We start from the raw sequence: 21,048 nt of genomic DNA on the forward strand, positions 1-21,048 counted from the left end.
ATGTAAGCACTAGAACTCAAAAGAAAAACTGTGTAGTCACTCTAAGAATTGTAATTTATGCACAGAGATATCATTTCACACAAAACATTCTGCACACTGGGCCCTCAATATGAGATCAATATAGTTAATAGCAAACTTAGTTTGCTCAATGCTAGGTAGAGACTGAGGCTATGCCCTAACTTCATTTTATTTGATTCAATTAAATGGTGGCAACTAAATTAATATAATTTATAATAATTATCAATTATTTTATTTACAATTTTTAAAATTCTTTTAAAAACTGAAAGAGTAGCTACAATATTTAACTAGAAACTCCATTAAATAAAAAATGGCAAAGTATATTAAAAACTAAGAAAGAATTCCACGTTTTGTTTTGATTGAAATATATCCTTTTTATTTCCTGCCAGTTCTGTGTTCACTAAAATAAACACACATGAAATGAACATACATGAAAATCATTTATAGCATATAGTGTAAAATGCAAGTAATTTAAAAATTAAAGGGGGAGGGGATTTTACCAAGTGACTGATTAATGACTTTAATCAATTAATTGACTGATTAATTCATGCAAAATTTCCATTATCAGAGGGACATGAATATATACAATAAAAATTGTTTGAAAGATACACAGTTATCTTACCCACAATGATCATCTCCTGACTGATGCCTATGTTTACTATTTGTGTGTGTGTTTGAAGTTTTCTGTTCTTTGTGACTTGATTGTGGATGTACTGCTGATTTTGTAATTCCATTTGGCCTATGTTCTCCCTTGAGTATGTGAAGTGAAGGCCACCCATCTTTCTGATTTGGCTGTAACTGACTTGTTGGTGAAGAATTCTGTTTCCTTAAAAAAAAAAGTTTCATAAATATCAAACAAAATACCAGTTCTTAATATGTTTATAAAAGCATGCTAATAATGAAAATAATCTTATTTTATAAGATGAATATACATTAAGTATGCTGAAGGACAATGGAAAATAAAAATATAAAAATTAATATTCCTTGCTTATTCATGAAATGTTCATTGCAATGTTGAGGAATATTCCTCTATGCAGTGAGGAAGGTTAGAATTCAATTATATTGAACAAATTTAAACTATTTTTTTTTTTTTTTGGCTTCATGTATAAAATTTTGTGATCCTTACACATTTTTATTTAAATAAAATAAATTTTCCATTTATACTCAAGGAACAGGCATATACAGGTTTAGTTTACAGCTACAGTAATTTATGACAGACAGACAGCATTCACTTTAACAGTGGATGCTATTTTGTCACATCATATAAATTTGACTATGATGTTTGTTCAAACATGGCCTAGAATTAGTCAGGACAAGTAATGCAAGGAAGCAAGCATATTGTGAATTATAAACAAAAAAAAAAATAATAATAATAAATAAATAAAACAAATAATAAATAAAAATATAAGTATTCATATGAAATAGTTATGTGCACCATGAGAACTAGATTCACTTTAAAATAAAGTTCTTTTCTGATACATAACACTTGAACCAACCAAAGGTGGCCACAAAAGCCAAACGTTAGGGCCTTTGTTTCTTTTCATACTCTCATGTATTTTAATTAGTTTTAGTTACATAAAGAGGAACCACTGGGAAGAAGCATGTTTCTCTGTTTCTCCATATAGAACTCAGAATCTAAGTTTTAGTTCTTTCACATATTTTTAATTTTAAAGAATACTGCAATGGTTTAACAACATTCAGGGGATAAGATTAAAAAAAAAAAAAAAGAATGCCACTTAATATGAATGTCATAATTACTTGAAACTTAAAGGCAACACTAGAAAAACTGTCTTCACTATAAATTGCACTTTCTGCTACAATTATCGTAGGAGGCAACTTAATCTGATGATCATCAACAAGATGGCTGAAGATAAATTCCATAAGTTCTAATCTTCTAGTGATTCCCAAAATTTTGTGTCCCTTTTTTTCTTATTTCATGTGTCAATGTGAAAATACACCCCCTTCATTCAGCTCCCATGAAATATCGTCTCCAGGCAGTCCACGTTTTCAGACATTACTCATATACTCATAGAGAACCTTAGCCTTCTCAACCAATCTCAATTCCCTTTTTTTGGACTCTCTCTCTCTCTCTCTCTCTCTCTCTCTCTCTCTCTCTCTCTCTCTCTCTCTCTCTCTCTAGAAATTCTATGTCCTTTTTTTTAGGCAAACCTCAGCACCTAATTACAATATTCCATATGAGGTTTCACCACCATTTGAAAAAATTCTCTCTTCTGGCAAAGATCCTATCAATCAGGCCACCGTAGCCTAGTGGTCAGGTGCACTGGTGCATAAGTACACGTGCCTTGAGTGACCGGGGTTCAAGCCCGTGACTGCTGAATATGGTGCTGTTTCTTGTATTCTGCCTATCTTGTGAACTCCTCTGGCCGTTTGGTCGTCCCGGAGGATAAACAGAAAATTTATTTATTTATTTATTATTGACAGTACACCCTTAGCCTTCCTGCCCACCTGCTTACATTGTAAAGAAAACTTCTTTCCAACCCCCAAATCTCTCTTATAAACTTTGAACCACATTTAATTCCATGACCATTGTCTGTATGTCACCAGCAGATTTCTTTTCTCCAAATGCAAAACCTCACATTTAGAAGGATTAAACTTCAGTTACCTTTTAGACCATACATGTAACTGATCTAAGTCATTTGTCCCAATTGTTATCTATCTTTTTAAAGCATCAGCAAACTCTGACAGCTTTCCCTAGTTTGTTTGTTATTTGGTTTTTAGGAGCATTAGCAACTAAGGCCATATTGCTCCGGGATATGCGGTGGTCATATCCTGACCTTTCCGCATCCTCTGTATTTGGTGGTGACGGGCTCGAACCCCGGTCTAATCAAGAAGCGTGTGCTATGCACTGCTGCTCCTTCCCACCTGGCTACGGAGGCGCCTAGCTTTCCCTATATATCCTCATTAAACTCACTCAGAAACAGAAGTATCCAAACACCAAGCCTTGAGGGATCAGACGCTACATTAGTCCACTCTGAAGAATGGCCATTAATAACCATCTCTTTGTATTCTTCAACTTAACCAGTCTCTGTTCTACTTGAGGAGCTTACCAATAATCCCAGTACACTCCAGTTCGTACAGTAATTCTCTCACAGGGAACCAAATTAAAAGCTTAATTAAAATCTGAATAGGCAAAATCAAAATTGTTTCCAGCACCTAAATGCACTACAACTTTCCCATAGTAATTAACAAAGTTTGTCAGGAAAGACTTTTCCTTCATAGACACAAGCTATGATCCTTCAGGATATCATTCTTATCAAAATATTTTTGAATTATATTCTCTATCAGTGATTCCATCATTTTATGACAACCAAAATCAAACTCACTAGTCCACGGTTGGTTTTCCAACTTAGACCCACCTTTATGAATGAGTCATTTGTGATTCTCTAGTCCAGGGGTTGGCAACCTGTAGCTTGTGAGTGACATGCGGTTACATGCTCAAAGTTAAAGAGCTGCAGTTACATGCTCTTTGAGCATGTAACTGCAGCTCTTTAACTTTTAGCCCACATGAAGCAAAGTTTGAAATGGAGTTAGAGGAGTTAAAAATCAAGGACATGTGGGGTGCAAGACTAAAATGCCTTAAAACTGAAATTGAGGATTTGGAGAGGCAAAAGGCTGCCCTTGCAATTCTACATAAATGGATGCCGATAGATGAGTTGAAAAAGCAAAGCCAAACTGTGTTTGATGCATGGTGTAGCTTACCGGACATGTAAATAAATTTGAAAATATTTGTGTTTGGACTTCTCTCAGTTTTTGGTTCGAAGAATTTCTATGGGTAAATATTTTCGAACCTGAACTATATTAAAAATATATAAAGAAACAGTCTGAACAATGCGAATCTCTCAGCATGCTTAAAGATCAAAATTATGGCATACTTCCCTGATGTTGAGAGATTCGCTCAAGAAGTTCAGCAGCAAAAGTCACATTAATTAGAAATATTATTAATAAATAATATTTCAAAATATATATTTTTTTAATAAAATGCTTCCCACTCTATACCATTTCTTAAAAAACTCCCGCCAACTTGAGCTGAAGTGCAGCTCTTTGGATTCTCTCTTTTTTTAATTAGATCAAAAATGGCTCTTCACTCAAAAAGGTTGCTAACCCCTGCTCTAGTCCAACAGAATTATTCTAGTGAAGTGATGATATCAGTAGCAATCCTAATGGTATGATGCATTCTATCTATACCATGTGAATTATTCTCTTTTGGCTTCAATAGTTTTTCTTACAGGGGCTTCTCAGAGATAATTATACACTAATTTTAATAAATTGACTCCATTCCCTGTTTTCGCACCTTGTTCAAATGTGCTTTTAATTGTTAAAAAAAATGACTTAAAATATCTGTTCAACTCATCTGCAATTCTGGCAGGATTTCACCATTTGGAGCAGAACAACACCATTCAATTTTTTTTTTTTTTTTTGTTTTGCATTAATATAAGAAACTCATTATTCTTAGCTCTTTTTTCCAGTGAATTTTCATACTCAGCTTTTTCTTTTCAAATTGATGATCATTTCTGCTCAGGTAGCTGACAAACTAAATGAATATTTTGCATCAACATTCACACATGAGGATTATGTAAGGTAGTGGAGTACAGAAGTTGATTGAACTCTGACAGGGAGCTAAATGATTTTGTAATAACCGAGAAGAAAGTGGAGGAGAAATTGTTGAAGTTAAACATAAGAAAGGCACCTGGGGGGTAGATGGGATCTATCCAGTTATATTAAGGGAGGCAGCAAAGGAAGTAAGCAAACCCCTTATGAGAGCATCCTTAGTTTCAGGAAAGATCCCTAGGAATGGAGATGAGTAAATATATTCCCAATTCATAAAGGGTGACATGAGCAATTACAGACCTGTTAGTTTAACTTCTGTTCTGGGGAAACTAATGGAGTTACTGGTTAAAAAAGAAATGCAGGATCACCTAGACAAGACTGCAGTTATAGTTCACACACAGCATGGGTTTGTTAAGGGGAAATCTTGACTGACCAATCTGATTGGACACTACAATGTGGCCACAAAGGAACTGGATGCAAGAAATAATTGAAGTCACGTACAGGAACTCCCCAACTTATGTAATACTCGACTTATGCAAATTCGACTTTAAGTTTTTGCTGGCCAGTGCAAACTGAAAAAAATATGGAAGTGTATTTTGCATCTGTAGGGATAAATGGAGGTATCATGAAAATATCGTAATGTGAACCCAATAACACTGGGTTTTTTTTTTTTTTTTTTTGTAATTCGTTCCAAGTCCTTGGAAGTTGAAAATTTTGCTATATTACTAAGCTATTTATCTCTCTAAAAGGTAATATTTATAATGGAAATTGAATTACACTTTCATTGTTATCATATGTTCCATTATAAGAATCAATTTCGAATGACTTTGTGATATTTTTCTAAAGCACATTTCTGAAGTTCACGACCATAAAACAATAAATACCATTTGCACTTTCCGATTTATTGGGCTTTTCTGTTAGTGCATCTAATTATAAACAGGTAACAATAATAATAATAATAATTTATTTATCCCAATTTAATGTTACACTTTTTTGGAAGATAACAGCAAAAAGGGAGGGAGAACACATAAGCCAATGGCTTTTTAGGGGGTGTTCCCTTAAAAAAATTATAAATATACAAATACACAATTGAAAAATGTACAGTTCTGAAATTGTACAGGTAATGTTCAACAGGAAAGACAAATAAATTGGAGTTTTTTTTGTACATTTCTTTACAGAAGACTTCAAAAAGCATCACTACTTATAACATCATTGTGTAGTAAACTTGATCGGGTAGTTATTTGTTATTTGGTTTTTTTTTTAGGAGCATTAGCAACTAAGGCCATATTGCTCCGGGATATGCGGTGGTCATTCCCTGACCTTTCCGCATTCTCCGTATTTGGTGGTGACGGGCTCGAACCCCGGTCTAATCAAGAAGCGTGTGCTATGCACTGCTGCTCCTTCCCACCTGGCTACGGAGGCGCCTGATCGGGTAGTAAACTCGATCTTAATTACATTTGCGATAATACCGATAACAGCAATTGTGTGGGTTTTTATGTTACGGTATTATGGTAAAACGAGTTCCCCTTCACTGAAATCTTTAATCATATAAAAAACATAATTTTCAGAATCTTCTCTTCATTCCTGTTTATGTATTACAATGATGAAGGGAAAGAAAAAGGGACTAACAGAAAGTGCAAGCAGTGGTGGTGCCAGGAAACAAAACAAAACTGATTTAGAAATTAAGATGAAAATGATTAAGAAGTACAAAGCAGGACAAATTTTGTCATCTACTGGAAGGGAACTAGGTCTCACTGCTTCAACAGTGAATATTATTTTAAAGGACCGTGTATGTATAAAAGAACATGTCAAAGGATCAATGCACTTAAGATCAACAGTGATCTCAAGTCTCATTAGATTCCCCTGAGTCTAATGATCATTCAAGCAAAAGGAAGAAGTATTTATGAAGACATTAAGGATAAGTACGGTGGACTGCAAACCAGATTCGTTGCAAGCAACAGGTGGTTTAATAGGTTCAAACATTGTGCTGTTTCCAGAACATTAACGTATGCAGTGAAGTCGCCAGTGCCAATTCTGCAGCTGCAGAGAAATTTGCGATGAGTTTGAAAAAATTATTGATAAAGGCTATTCAATGCAGCAAAAAATTTTTAACTTTGACGAGACTGCTCTGTATTGGAGAAAAATGCTGGATCGAACATACATTGCCAAACCGGAAAAGACAATGCCAAGTTTCAAGCCTTCAAAAGATAGGGCCATGCTCTTGCTTGGAGCTAATGCAGTGGGAGATTACAGATTAAAACCACTGCTTGTGTACCATTCTGGAAATCCTCGTGCATTTAAAGGAATCAATAAAGCCACGCTACCTGTGCATTTTCGAGGTTGAAAAGTATTGTAAAGACAACGACGTTCCTTTCATGATTTTGCTTCTATTAGATAATTCTCCTGGGCATCCTACGCACCTAGATGATTTCAATTCAAATGTGAGAGTCATATTTATACTGCCAAATACGACTTCATTCATCCAACCTATGGATCAGGGTGTTATTTCGAATTTAAAAGCATACTATTTATGCACATTTGCTTAGGAATTGTCTGCAGTAAGCAGTGAGAAAAATTTTATGTTAAGAGCCTTGGAAATCTTACAATATTTACCACGCCATCTTAAACATTAATAAGGCATGGGCAGATATTACTAAGTTATTTAAATGGCGCATGGAAGAAAATATGCCCACGGTATGTAAAATGTTTTGAAGGATTTGAAAAAAGAATAATATGAAGAGGTTTCAGATAAGATTGCAAAGGTTGCAGAGCTACTTCAGTTAGAGGCTGATGCCAAAGACATGGAGGAGTTAATAGAGGAAGAAGAGAAGAAATTATCTAACGAAGAATTTAGTGACTTGCAGGCAGCGATAGTGAAAGAAGAAAATGCTGACGAAGCTTAAGATGAACCAAATGAGGAGCCGAGACACTTCATCACCAGAGAGATGGCAATGGCAGGTTTGAGAAGATGGATCCTGACAGCGAATGGTTCTTAAATGTTAACAGAGGGGTGAATGATATGCTTGCTTGCTAAAGAGAAATCTACGATGAAAAGAAAAAAGCCACCGTCCAATCATCCATTAATATGTTCTTTCGTTAGGTTGAGCGGCTGACCCCTTCTAAATCTCTGCAGCCCTCAACCTCCATAGCTGCATAATTACCAGCTGAAGACGTCGATTCTGGCAACGATGCTTTGAGGGGTAAAACGGTAAAACTTACTGATGTTATGCTTGTCTCCTCTCTCTTTTTGTAATTTTATAATTTTGAATTTTTTTAAATTGCATGCTTTTGTAATTTTTTTCTGCACACGAAATAAAAAATTGAATAAATACAATAAATAATTCTATTTACATGTTCGTTGAACATTTCTTTTTTGATTCAATCAATTCAGCGAGCACAGTTGGGAGTGCTGCACAAGCATGGGGAAAATTCCGACTTATGTAGAGTCCTGCAGAACACAACTCTTATGTTAGTTGGGGAGTGGCTATACTTGGATTTCAGCAAAGCTTTTGGCACTGCTGCACATAAAAGACTGCTGTACAAATTGAAGCAGTATGGCATTAAGGGCAAGATTCTATGGATAAAAGAATGGTTGAGTGGGAGAAGACAGAATGGTAATTAATGGACACTGCTCTTCTTGGACTAACGTTATTAGTGGAATTCCGCAGGGTTCAGTGTTGGGCCCATTGTTTTTTTTTTGGTATTTATCAATGATATTGATGAAGGTATAGCAGGCTTAATAGCCAAGTTTGGAGATGATACAAGGTTTGGCAGGGATGTTAATGACAATAACAATGGTATGCTGCTGCAACAGGATCTAGAAAAGTTGGGTAGATGGGCTGAGAAGTAGCAACTAAGTTTAAGATTGAGAAATGCAAAGTACTGCATACGGGTAGAACCAGTAACTCCAGAGTAACATACCAACTGTGCGGTACTACACTTAGAGTAGCAGAGAATGAAAAAGACCTGGGGGTATTGTTAATGATATACAGGAAGTTTGCTAGCAGAGATAAGGAAGTGATTATCCCTTTGTATAAGGCAATGATCAGGCCACACCTTCAGTACTGCATTCAAGTCTGCAAGTCTCATTTTAGGAAGGATGTAGTGATTCTGGTAACTACAGACCAGTTATTCTGACTTCAGTGGTAGAAAAAATCTTAGAGGTAATGATTAAAATAGATCAATCCCTCTGAATGTCACATCTGACATTCTGAAGGACAAACAGCATTGCTTTGTTAAGGGAAATCATGTTTCACTAAATTAGTAGGCTATTTTGACACAGTTACTCGTGAGTTGGATTTAGACAACAATTTGAATATAGTTTATTTGGATTTTAGCAAAGTATTTGACTCTGTCCATTGTGAGAGGTTACTGTATAAGTTTGAACATGTAGGGATTACTGGTGAGATTCTAATATGGACTGCTGGGTGGTTGCAGGGCAATTGTTGCTGTTGTTTGTAGGTTTTATGGCGCAAGGGCAGCAAAGGCCATAATGCAACTATCTATGGTGATGTTAAATACATAGTTATATCTGCATAGATGTTATTCAAATTTATACTACATTGTACAGTTTTATCTGTTTGAGGAAACCAAAAATTTCGGTTATATGTGGCGTGTCTGCTAGGATGTCAGAAATGCTGAAAGAGGTGTTCGTTGTGGAAAATGAGGTAAACATAGCTTGTCGATCAGTATTGTATTTGGGACAATCAATAAGTACATGTTCAACAGTGAGCTGAGTGTTGCACACTGTGCACTGTGATGGATCAGTGCCTGCAAATAGAGATGAGTCAGGTGTGTATGACCTATTCGCAGTCTAGCTAGTACTACTTCTTCATGTCTATTCTCAATTGTACTCTACTTCCAAGGCTTGAGATCACTTTCTTTATATGGAGCAGTTTGTTATCAACATGATTTTTCCAGATATATTGCCATTGCTCAACACTTCGCTTCTTTATAATTAATTTGAAATCAGAGTGGTATGCTAAAGGGTTGATCTACAGGATCTGTAGCAGTTTTGGCAACTAGGTCAGCACGTTCATTTCCAACAATTCCAACGTGACTAGGGATCCGACAAAAGAGAATTTGTTGTTTGTTCTTATTTAACTTGGTCATGGTGTTCCAAATATGTACGAGTAAGGGGTTATGATGATTTTTATTCTGCTGTACAGCTTGGATAGTACTAATTGAGTCTATGTAGATAGTGCTTTGCAAATTATTTGCTGAGAAGGTGAAATTTAACGCTATATAGACAGCATAGAGTACAGCAGTGTAGCTACTGTATTCAATGTAAGGCACTTGTTCTAGCAGAGCTGTAGACCACAGAGCTGTAGTCTAGAGGTGACTGTATTAATGCATGATACAAATGCAGTAGCGTGTAATGATTGGCTCCCCATGTTGTGCCAGATAGTACTCTTAAGATAGCTTCTTAAGGCAAGTAAACCAGAGCTGTTTTATATGTTTGAGGAAGATAAGTTTTTGTCTAGAACCACACCAAGAAAGCGGACACTGCGAACCACTGGGATCATTTGATTTTCTAGGTGAAGTTCTGGGTCTGGATGTAGGTTATGCTTCCTACAGAAGTGTATCCCAACAGTGTTTTGGGGCGAGAGGCGAAAGCCATTGTTTTGTGACCATTTTACAACTTTGTTAGGCACCTCCGCAGCCAGGTGGACAGAAGCAGCAGTGCGTAGCAAACCCCAGTCTTGATTAGACTGGGGTTTGAGCCCGTGACCACCAAATACGGAGGATGCGGAAAGGTCAGAGAATAACCACCGCATATCCCCGGAGCAATATGGCCTTAGTTGCTAATGCTCCTAAAAACCAAATAACAACAACAACTTTGTTGATGACACCTTGCAGCTGTTTTTCTACCATTTGCATATTAGGCGAATGGCAGGAGACACTGAAGTCATCAGCATACAGGGTAGTGGACACTGTCTGTGGTACACCCTGTGTTATGGAGTTATTTATTATGTTAAATAGGGTGGCACTCAGTACTGAACCTTGTGGAACTCCTACTTTCTGGATAAAATTTAAAGAAAACTCTAACTTGAAATGAGCGATGGTGTAGAAAGTTTCTAATAAACTCTGGCAGGTGTCCATGTAATCCTAGATCGTACAGGTTTCACATTATGCAGTACCTCCAAGCTGTGTCAAATGCTTTTTCTATGTCAAAAAGAACCATGACATGGTGTTCTTTTCGTACAAAAGCATCACAGATGTCTATTTCTGCCGTGATTAGTACATCACGAGTTGATCTACCTTGACAGAAACCACATTGTACTGGGTTAAGAAGCTTGTTTTGGACTAGAAACCAGGTTATGCGGGCACTGATAATTTTTTTTCAGGACCTTGCTCATACAGCTGGTGAGTGCAATGGGTTGGTAATGTTGTGGATTTGTAGGATCTTTTCCTGGTTTTGGAAATGCCAAAACATAAGCGTGATGCCATTTCTCTGGGAAGGTATTCTGTTTGAAATTCTGTTATAAAAATGTAAGAACGTCTTAAGGGCTGGTTCAGTAAGTTTTGCCATCATGATGTAATGTATTCCATCTGGTTCTGCTGCACTGAGTTTGGTGGTGGCTAAAGCATGGTGTAATTCTGTATGCAGCACTAGATGCTGATTTGAAGTTGACGAAATATTTCTCAACCTGTGCCTTGCGTATCTGAAAATCAGGTGTGTAAGATGTCGTGGCTGAGATTTTCATGAATGATTCGCCCAATGCATTTGCAATCTCTACTGGTGTTGTAACATTACAACCATTTACAGTCAGTACAGGAAGGTTGATGTGTGAATGTTTAGAGTACATACGTCATATTTTGGTCCATATCGTTTGCGTTTTTGTAGTTCTTGTAATTGTGGAGGCGAAACGTTTCCCTGCTTCCCTTTTGCTAGTCTGTCTAATATGTTTTGCTTTTGCGTCAGCCTGTTTAAAGTGGATGAGATTTGAAGTTAGTATTAGTATTAGTAATGGCCGCATGGTGCAAAAAAACCTATGGCTTATGCTGTACCAGCGAAAAAAAAAAAAAAAAAAAAAAACCCTGAATAAAACAATGATAAAAAAAATAATAATAAATAAATAATAATAATTAATAAAAGAAAAGGAAATTAAACCTATCATCCTATGAACTTCCCTGACCCGAAGGTACTATCCAGATGACCTTTGAATTTCCCCAAACTGTCACCTTCTACCACCCATGTAGGCAACTTATTCCAGTAATTTATAACTCGCTGGCTAAAATAAAACTTCCTGCAGTCCAATCTAAACATTTCCCCCGTAACTTGAATTTATGTCCCCTAGTTCTAGCATCATTTATAATCTTGAAAATTTCATTCTCATTCATTTTACTGATGCCTCTCAGAGCCTTAAACACCTCAATCAAATCTCCTCTAAGGTGTCTAGTTTCCGAACTCTGCAACCCACATATTCGAAGTCTTTCTTCATAAGGACGCCCTTTTGTCGATCTCACCAGGCAAGTTACCCGTCTTTGCACCCTTTCAAGAAGCTCAATGTCTTTCTTTAGGTGCAGTCTCCATACTTGAACACAGTATTCCAAGTGTGGTCTAACAAAAGCCTTATATAATGGGATTATCACGTCCCTATCTCTACTTGCAAAAGTTCGATAGATCATCGATAGGACACCATGGGCCTTCCTTGCAATATGTCTACAATGCTCAGAGAATTTCATGTCTGACCGTATCATAACACTCAAGTCCCTTTCCTCCAGTACTGGGTTTAGTTGAACTCTACCAAGTGAATAAGTTATTTTGAGATTACTGTTTCCCAAGTGTAATACCTTACACTTTGTTGGATTAAAGCATAGCTGTCATTTTCCTGACAATTCCTGAAGTCTATCTAGATCTCTCTGAAGAAGCTCAGCTTGACAGTGATCATTAACCTACCAATTTTAACATCATCTGCAAATTTAGACATCACGCCCTCTATCCCTTCATCAATGTCGTTTATGAAAATTAAAAACAACAGTGGTCTTAATACTGATCCTTGGGAACCCCACTTCTTACAACCCAATCTGAGGAATAGCCATTTATCACAACCCTCTGCCTCCTTGCCCTGAAGCCATCCTGCTATCCATCTAAGGATTTTCCCAGTGATTCCAACCTGTTCCAGCTTATAAAGCAACCGTTCATGTGGGACTGAGTCAAAAGCTTTGCTGAAATCTAAATAGACAATGTCGAAATTATTCCCTAAATCCAGCTTGTGAGTGACCCTTTCAAAATAGCGAACCAGATTTGTTAAACATCATTTTCCCTTTACAAAAACATGCTGGGTATCCTTGAGAATTTCAATTCGATCCAAATGATCCTGAATTCCACCCTTGATCATTGCCTCCATGATTTTCCCTACCACTGAAGTCAGACTGACAGGTCGATAATTTCCAACTTCACTCTTAGAGCAACCCTTATGTATGGGAGATACATTGGCACTTTTCCAATCCAAGGGAATCTCCCCAGAGTCTAGTGATGCTCGCATAATTAGCCTCAATGGTTCAATGCACTCACTTGTTGTTGTTGTTATTTGGTTTTTAGGAGCATTGGCAACTAAAACCATATTGCTCCGGGAATATGCGGTGGTCATTCCCTGACCTTTCTGCATCCTCCGTATTTGGTGGTGACGGGCTCGAACCCCGGTCTAATCAAGAAGCGTGTGCTAAGCACTGCTGCTCCTTCCCACCTGGCTACGGAGGCGCCATGCACTCACTTGCCGCCTCCCTTAAGATTATAGGGTATATTCCATCAACTCCAGGAGCCCTACTGGCCTATAGGCTCGAAAGGTTTTTCATTAAATAATCTTGCAAAATTTCAATATCATTAATTACATATTTTTCAACTTCGCTCCCACAATTTCCCATTGCCACAAAAGTTCTTGGAATCTTCCTGAAGATGTTCCATGCTTTGTTCTTTTCTTTTTGAGCAGCACTGCATTCATCATTCCACCAAAATTTTGAGCATGCTGATATTTTGTTGGATTGCTTCGGAATCGCTTGGTCTGCTGCTTGTAGTATTTGGTTAGATGTTTGCTTGCTTAGATGGATGCTTGACATTGGACAGTTCTGTTCGATAAGTGGGGGATGTTTATATCAGTCTGGCATATCACTGGGTAATGGTCACTACCCAGTGGATTGCTGTGAATGGTCCATCCAAATATAGGATATATGGATGCTGAGCATAGTGAGACATCAATAGCTGAGGTAGATCTTGTAGGTAAATGTGTATAGATGTATGTGCCATTATTGAGAGTAATCAAATCGTGCTGGTCAAGTAACTTTTCTATAATTTGTCCATATTTTGATTTCCTCCTAAAGGATGATGACCACTGAGGTCCCCTAGGATGAAGTAGGATTGAGGAAGTTGTAACACTAGTTCTTCTAGGTCGGTGTAGTTTATATTTTGATTAGGTGGCAAGTATAGTGAGGCGATAATCAAGTCAAAATTAACACTGACTTGTACTGCATCAGCCTCAAGGTTTGTTTTTAATGGGAGTGGTTTGGAGGGTATTTGAGCGTTAATTATCAACACCACACCTCCATGTGCCCAATTGTTAGGGTTGTGTACAACATGATCTTGCCGATGAATTATATAGTTCCAGAGAGAAACAATTATATATAGAGTCAGATTGGTTTCCTGAAGGCAGAAAGAGATAGAATCATATTGTGTGAGGAGATCTTGGATGTCGTTTAAATTACTGTGATATCCTTTACAGTTCCACTGCAGAAATGTAAGCATTATTTGGGTTTAGTAGAACCACCCTCGATTTGTTTTCGAGGGGTTGAATGTTTGTTTCGCTCAGGTTTCCCTTTCATCTTCTTTGGAAAGTATGGTTTTCCGGTGTCAAAAAAAAAAAAAAAAAAACACACTCCCATTTCATCCCTCCATTGGTTCCAAATGTCTGTCCAGCTCAGCGTTAAATTTATTTAGGCTATTAGCTTCCACAACAAAAGATGGAAGCCTGTTCCACCAATCAACTGCTGGTTAAAGGCAAATTTCCGCACATCTGTTCTACAACTATCTTTCCTCAATTTGAAACTGTGACCCCCTCAGGTTCTTAGTCTGAGCAACAGGAAGAATCTGATCAGCATTCAGCTTGCTCATGGGATTCTTCGTCCTGCTCAGACTATGAACCTGAGGGGGCACAGTTTCAAATTGAGGAAAGATAGTTGTAGAATAGATGTGTGGAAATTTGCCTTTAGCCGGCGGGAAGTTGATTGGTGGAACAGGCTTCCATCTTTTGTGGTGGAAGCTAATAGCCTAAATAAATTTAAGGCTAAGCTGAACAGGCATTTGGAACAAATGGAAGGGTGAAATGAGAGGGTTTTTTTTTTTTTTTTTTTTGGCTGATGCTGCATAAGCTTGCTTTCTTGCATCGTATGCATCTATTAATGCTAAAGCTATTTACTGATGAAGATATGGACATGGGAAAACCATACTACCAAAAACCATACTACCAAATAGAAAACCAAATAGTTCTAGTATGTGGTCATCTTGCTGTGAGCGATTGTCTAGGTCCATGCAATCTGTTTGGTTTGCATCAGGAGAGGTAGTTACTTTATTGTTTTGCTATGGGAAGGCATCTAGCCATACAGTAATTGGAGTATTTATGGTTTTACTTTGTTTGCTTGTTGTTTGGTTTACTGGTATGGTGGTCAATACTGACCTTGCCCACTGAGATACCGATTCACTTGGTGGTTATGGTTACCACTCTTTGGGTTGCAATTGATATGCCTTTTGGTTGCTTGAGCATAGGTTGGCTTATTATTATTCCGAGCTGGTCAAGAATTTTTGGCCTCTTGATACAGGTGACAATGTGTTCAGTTTTGTATCGTTCTATGTGTTTTTCACGTTTCCAAAGGGAACACTCCTTAGAAAATGCCAGATGTGCTTGTAGCTGAATGAACAGCTACAACACCAAACTAGGTGTTGTAGTAGAATATTCAGTGTTCATTGTGTGCAGTGGACCCCCATGCAGCACAGGCAGCTGCTCCTCTGCAGACTGTCTGTGAGTGTACAAACTCGTGGCACTCGTAGCAGCATAAGAGATTTGGAATGCATGCTCTAGCACGGCAATTAAGATAACCTGCTTTAATTGCTGGTTTTAATTATGTTCCAAGTGGGAACTAGTATGCCACCTTTCTTTGTCATTATTCTTCTTACATTGACTACTCCTTGATCTTGTAATCCCTGTGTTAGCTCTTCATCTGACATGTTCATGAGATACCATTCAGTGATGACACCTCTTGACATATTCAAGGAAACATGTGGTGAAACGGTAATGGAAATTCCACCAAACGTTTTTAGTTTTAGTAGTTGTTCAGACTGTCGAGCAGTGGCAAATTCAACCAGTACGCCTCCCGATCTTAAGCGACAAACTGTCTTGGGTGTACCTATTATGCTTTCTAGGCATTTTTGCACTATAAATGGCGATAGTTTGTCAATAGGTTGTTCTTCAGTTGAGTGAATGATAAGAAAGGTTGGAGTTCAAATTCTGGCTACGTCGTCTTTTCACATTTAACTTTTCTTCTTTTTTTTTTTATGTAAACCCCAAACACGAGAGGTATTAGAACCTATAGTACTTAGTACCGTGCTTGGGTTGGAGATTGAGAAGAAGAAAGAAGATATTTGTTGATACTGCACTTGAACTTCTGTAGACTGTAATTTTCAGGAAATACGTATGAAGGAAGGTTGTTCCAGAAAACGGCAGTTAAATGAATAAATGAGGAAGATGAAAAGTTGGTTCTGTGATTTTGAAGTTGGACAGTAAATGGATGTTGGCTGGTGGTGGCACATGTTCAGACTGTTTTGAAAGAGAGAGCGGGAATTATAGAAGCCAATTCAGAAGAACAGTGCCCATGGGAGTATGCAGCAGAAACAGTATGTCTATGAGACAGCGAGTGGGGAGAGACTGTTAGAGATGAATCATTAATTAACCTAACTGCCCTCTTCTGAATGGAATCAAGAAGGCTGAGAGAGGTTTTAGGGGCACAACCCCAGATGTGGGAACAATATTCCATGGCTGAGCGGATTTGCGATTTATACAGAGTGAGCAGCTGTTTGGAAGAAAAGTAATGCTGAGAGCGAAAGAGAAAACCAAGTTTTTTAGCTGCAGAGGAAGCAATATTTGTAATGTGCTTGTGCCAAGAGAGATTAGAAGTCAGGGTAATCCCCAAAAGAGATATACCTATCATTTTCCCTAGAAATCAGAGTGTCACGAAAGATAAGCATAGGAGCAGAAGAATCCTTTTTGCGAGATATGAGACAAGACTGAGTTTCAGAAGGGTTGAAATCAACAAAGTTGTCTTTGCCCCACTGGAGAATTACCTGAAGATGGGCATTTAAGTAATTGGTAGCAGATTTTCGAGAAGTTGAAGCTGATTGAGCAGGTTTCTCAAAATGGAAAGTGGAATGCAATGTGCTATCATCGGCAAAACTACGGATAGGATTTCCAGTCAATGGAAGAAGGTCATTAATATACAAGAGGAAAAGAATGGGAGAAAGAACTGAACCTTTGGGGACACTGGCATTAGTGGAGAAGTTAGAAGACAGAGAGCCATCTACCATCACCCTCAGTGAGTGATCAGAAAGAAAACTGGATAACCAATTGCTAAAAACAGTTGGCAAACCATAAGATGGAAGCTTGTTTAGAAGAACTTTATGCCAAACATGATCGAAAGCCTTTGAGATATCAAGAGCAACTACTTGTGTTTCACCGAACCTTTTCATTGAATTAGTCCATAAATGGGTAACATAAGCCAGAATATCACCAGTAGATCGACACTGGCGAAATCCATACTGGCGATCGTTGATCAGACGGAAGGTTTCTAGGTAGTTTAAGAGTTGGCGGTTAATTGATTTCTCCATTACTTTAGAAAGAGTAGAAGTAATTGCATTGGGACGATAATTGGATGGGAGGGATTTGTCACCCTTTAGAGGAACCAGCTGGATATCAGCAAATTTCCAAGCAGAACGAAAAACACCTTTGAAATAAGAAAGTGAAAAAAGGTGGCAAAGAATAGGAGTAAGTTCAGGAGCACAGGTTTTGAGAACAAGTGGAGAAATAGCATCAGGACCTGGAGCTTTCTAAGCATCAAGATTCGTCAAAATCCTTCTGGCATCCTTTTGACGGAAGACCACAGGAGGCATTGAATGGACCGTGTTGGGAATGGTGGGAGGTGTTTTACCAAGATCATTAATATATGACTTGGAAGAAAAATGGGATGTTAGCAGGTCAGCTTTATCCTTGGCTGAAGTGACAACAGAATCATCTGGTTTGGACAGAGGTGGGAGTTGCTGCCAAAGCTATTGGCTGCCAAAGGTGCGGCCAATAGCTTTGGCAGGTAACCAGAATGCTTGGCTACCATTAGGTCAAGAAGCAAGTAGCTACTCTTAGCCTGTTCAAATTCTAGTTTAGATTGATTAATAACTGCTTTACAATTGTTGCCAGCTTTGGTGTAGGCAGAAAATGAAACTGAAGAATTAGAAACAAGCCAATTACAATATGCAACATTCTTCTCTTGAACAGCCTTAGCACATTTATTGGAAAACCAAGGTTTATTTAAAGGACGAGATTTTAAAGTGGAGTGTGGGATAAAGGATTCCATTCCTGCAAGAATAATTTCACTGACACGATCTGAGCAAACGTGGTCATCAGAAGTTTTGAAACAGTATTCCGACCAAGGAAAAGAAGAAAAGAAGTCTCGCAGGTCATCCCATTTTGCGTTCTTGTAATGCCAAACAACACGAGGTTGGGAATAGCCATGAGATAACGGTTCCAGTGCAGAAGAGGCGATCACCAAGTTGTGATCTGAAGTGCCTAAAGGACCTCTCACATCGACCGTGTACTTAGAATGGTTGTTTGTGAGAAAAAGATGAAGCGTATTGGCTGTATGATTAGGATTGTCCAGTATTCTTGAAGGTAAATGGACAATCTGTGCAAGGTCTTTAGTAATTACAAAAGCCTCAGCATCTCGACCAGCCGGGTTGGTGTGACTAGAAAACGGGAGCCAACTGGAGTTGTGAACATTAAAATCACCAAGGAAAATTACCTCACTGCTAGGAAAAAGTTGGACTGGAGAAAGTCAAGTTGCAAACAGAGTAAGTCTAAGAGCTCCAAGTGATTTGTGGAGTTGGGAGAGCGATAGAGACAACAGATGAATTTGACACAATGAGGAGATTCCAAATTGCCAAGTCTCTGACAGGGAATATCAGAATGGACATATGCACAAGTACCACCTTTGAAGCGAAAGGAATCATACAGCGAATAATTTGGGCATCTGAGATGAGCAGTAGTTGAACCAACCGATAACTGAGATTCTGTCAGAAAAAGTACATGGGGTTTGGCAGACTGCAAGTGGAAATGGACATCGTTGAGATTAGAATTGAGACCACGTATATTTGTGAAAAGAATTAGGAAGTGCTTGGGAAGTTTAGATCTTTTGGCAGATAAGCTTGCTCTATTAGTTTGACAATTCATGGTGTATTCAATAGTAAGAAAAAGTGGGTGGGACATGCTGTATGAAGTAATGAAATTTTTGGATATGGAGTACACATGGTAAGGATATACCCAGATCCTTGACATAACGTGGCCTCGACAATGCTCCCCCGCATATACACACTACTCGGACTCCCTCCAGTCACTATCTGGCAGAGTAGAGGTAGCAAGATTATACACTAGCTGATCCGGAAGCCTCCTAGAGAGTTACCAATAGGTTCGGTCCGGTGTACTAACTACCAGCCGGCCTGCAAACACCGTTTTAGAGATGTACCCTCGAAATGTAAGGAATATTGGCTCTCGCCACGATGTTCATCATAACCTGAAAAGTCATCAATCATAGTGCAGGATGGAAGAGATAGGGAAGGGTTGGCCGGAACGTAGCTCTAGAGACTAAACATGGGTTCCACCACTTCAAGCTTCCTATAAGCAGAGTGGTGGTACTGCATCATTTGATGAAAGTCATCTACCACCTAGTACTGCCTGGTAATATAGAGGGGTGGCATTCCTCCATGTGGTGTGGGCACCACACCTCGACCCCTGCTTACGTTGGTTCACACCTGGGTGGTCACCCACCATGTACTTGTGCATGGAGGTTATACCCTGGATTATTAACAGTCCCACCATTGTGAAGGTGCAAGCAGAGGATTTGGCTATCACAGACCGTCCGGACTTCGCCAAAATTGGGTACACTTCACTTGAGTGTCACCCGAATATCAGTTCCATTAGCGTTTTAGACTCCCAGGTAGCAAGTACAGCTTGTCTGGCATATCTGAGAGAATGTCTGTGACAACTTCAAGGAGGTTGTCACAGACTGTAACTGCTACAAAATCAGGCTCAGACAGTTTTCACTCTGTAAGGGTCTCGATCCATGCACCCAGTGAATTTCTCAGTGGGTCTTAGGATCTGTCTGCTCCATTTCGCCCTGGAAGGGAGAGCTTTTCCCCTCCAGGTTACCAGCCCCACCACGTGGAGGTTGCAGGGCAGAAGCCAGACGGTTGTGATTAATGCATATATTCTTCAGATTGGTGTAATGTCAGGAATGGGGTCTCTGAAGGATTGGTTCTTGAACCACTGTTGTTTCTCATTTTCATAAATGACATCAGACAAGAAGGCATGATGTTAAAATTTTGCTGATTACATAAAAAGTGACAGTCATTAACGATCAGTGCCAAGCAGCACTTTTTCAGAATGACTTGAACAGACTGCAAAGGTGATCAGAGAAGTGGAAGCTATGTTTTAATGCTGCAAAATGCAAGGTCTTAAAATTGGGGAATACGAACCACAAATAAATTATACACTTGGTGGGGTTGAATTAAAAACAGTGGAGGAGGAAAGCGATCTGGGAGTTACAATAATGAGAAATATGAAGTTCAACAGTTGAACAGGCAGCCAGGAAAGCCCGTCCTATTGATGATTAATTGAATGCTATCCAATAGGGATGTTATTTGGTTTTTTAGGAGCATTAGCAACTAAGGTAATATTGCTCTGGGAATATGCGGTGGTCATTCCCTGACCTTTCCGCACCCTCCGTATTTGGTGGTGACGGGATGTAACCAAGGTCTAATCAAGAAGCGTGTGTTACGCACTGCTGCTCCTTCCCACCTGGCTACGGAGGCGCCTCCAGTAGAGATATGGAGGTCATAAAACCACTGTATAACACAATTGTTGTTGTTGAGTTGGGGGGTTTTGGGCACAAGGGCCTCCTCGGCCATATTGGGCCTGTTCATTATAAACTTATGACTATTACGATTATCAGAGGAGATATTGCGTTTACTATTACGATTATCACAGGAGAATATATATATTTATGGATTTCTGATTACTTGAATAGAGGGCAAAAACTAGATTTCTGAGTACTTGAATATTGAGGGCATTCTATGAGGATATCTTTAATAGTTAATTGGGATCGACAGTAGGAACAATGAGGAGGATTTTTTCCTATAAGCAAGAACAG

The 21,048-nt window shown here is 38.6% G+C and overlaps 1 protein-coding gene across 4 annotated transcripts in view; it reads right to left on the minus strand.

Moving 5' to 3' along the window:
* Positions 1-21,048, minus strand: part of LOC150078561 (uncharacterized) — a 773,569-nt gene that overhangs the window by 378,941 nt on the left and 373,580 nt on the right. For all 4 annotated transcript variants that reach the window (XM_090385507.1, XM_090385508.1, XM_090385509.1 and 1 more), the window contains one exon: positions 641-844. In XM_090385507.1, the coding sequence (XP_090241633.1) occupies positions 641-844 (204 nt within the window). The remainder of the gene's footprint in view (positions 1-640; positions 845-21,048) is intronic.

This window comes from Mastigoproctus giganteus, chromosome 11 (genome assembly GCF_048544385.1).
Source record: "Mastigoproctus giganteus isolate SK-2022 chromosome 11, ASM4854438v1, whole genome shotgun sequence".
NCBI classification, from domain to species: domain Eukaryota; kingdom Metazoa; phylum Arthropoda; class Arachnida; order Uropygi; family Thelyphonidae; genus Mastigoproctus; species Mastigoproctus giganteus.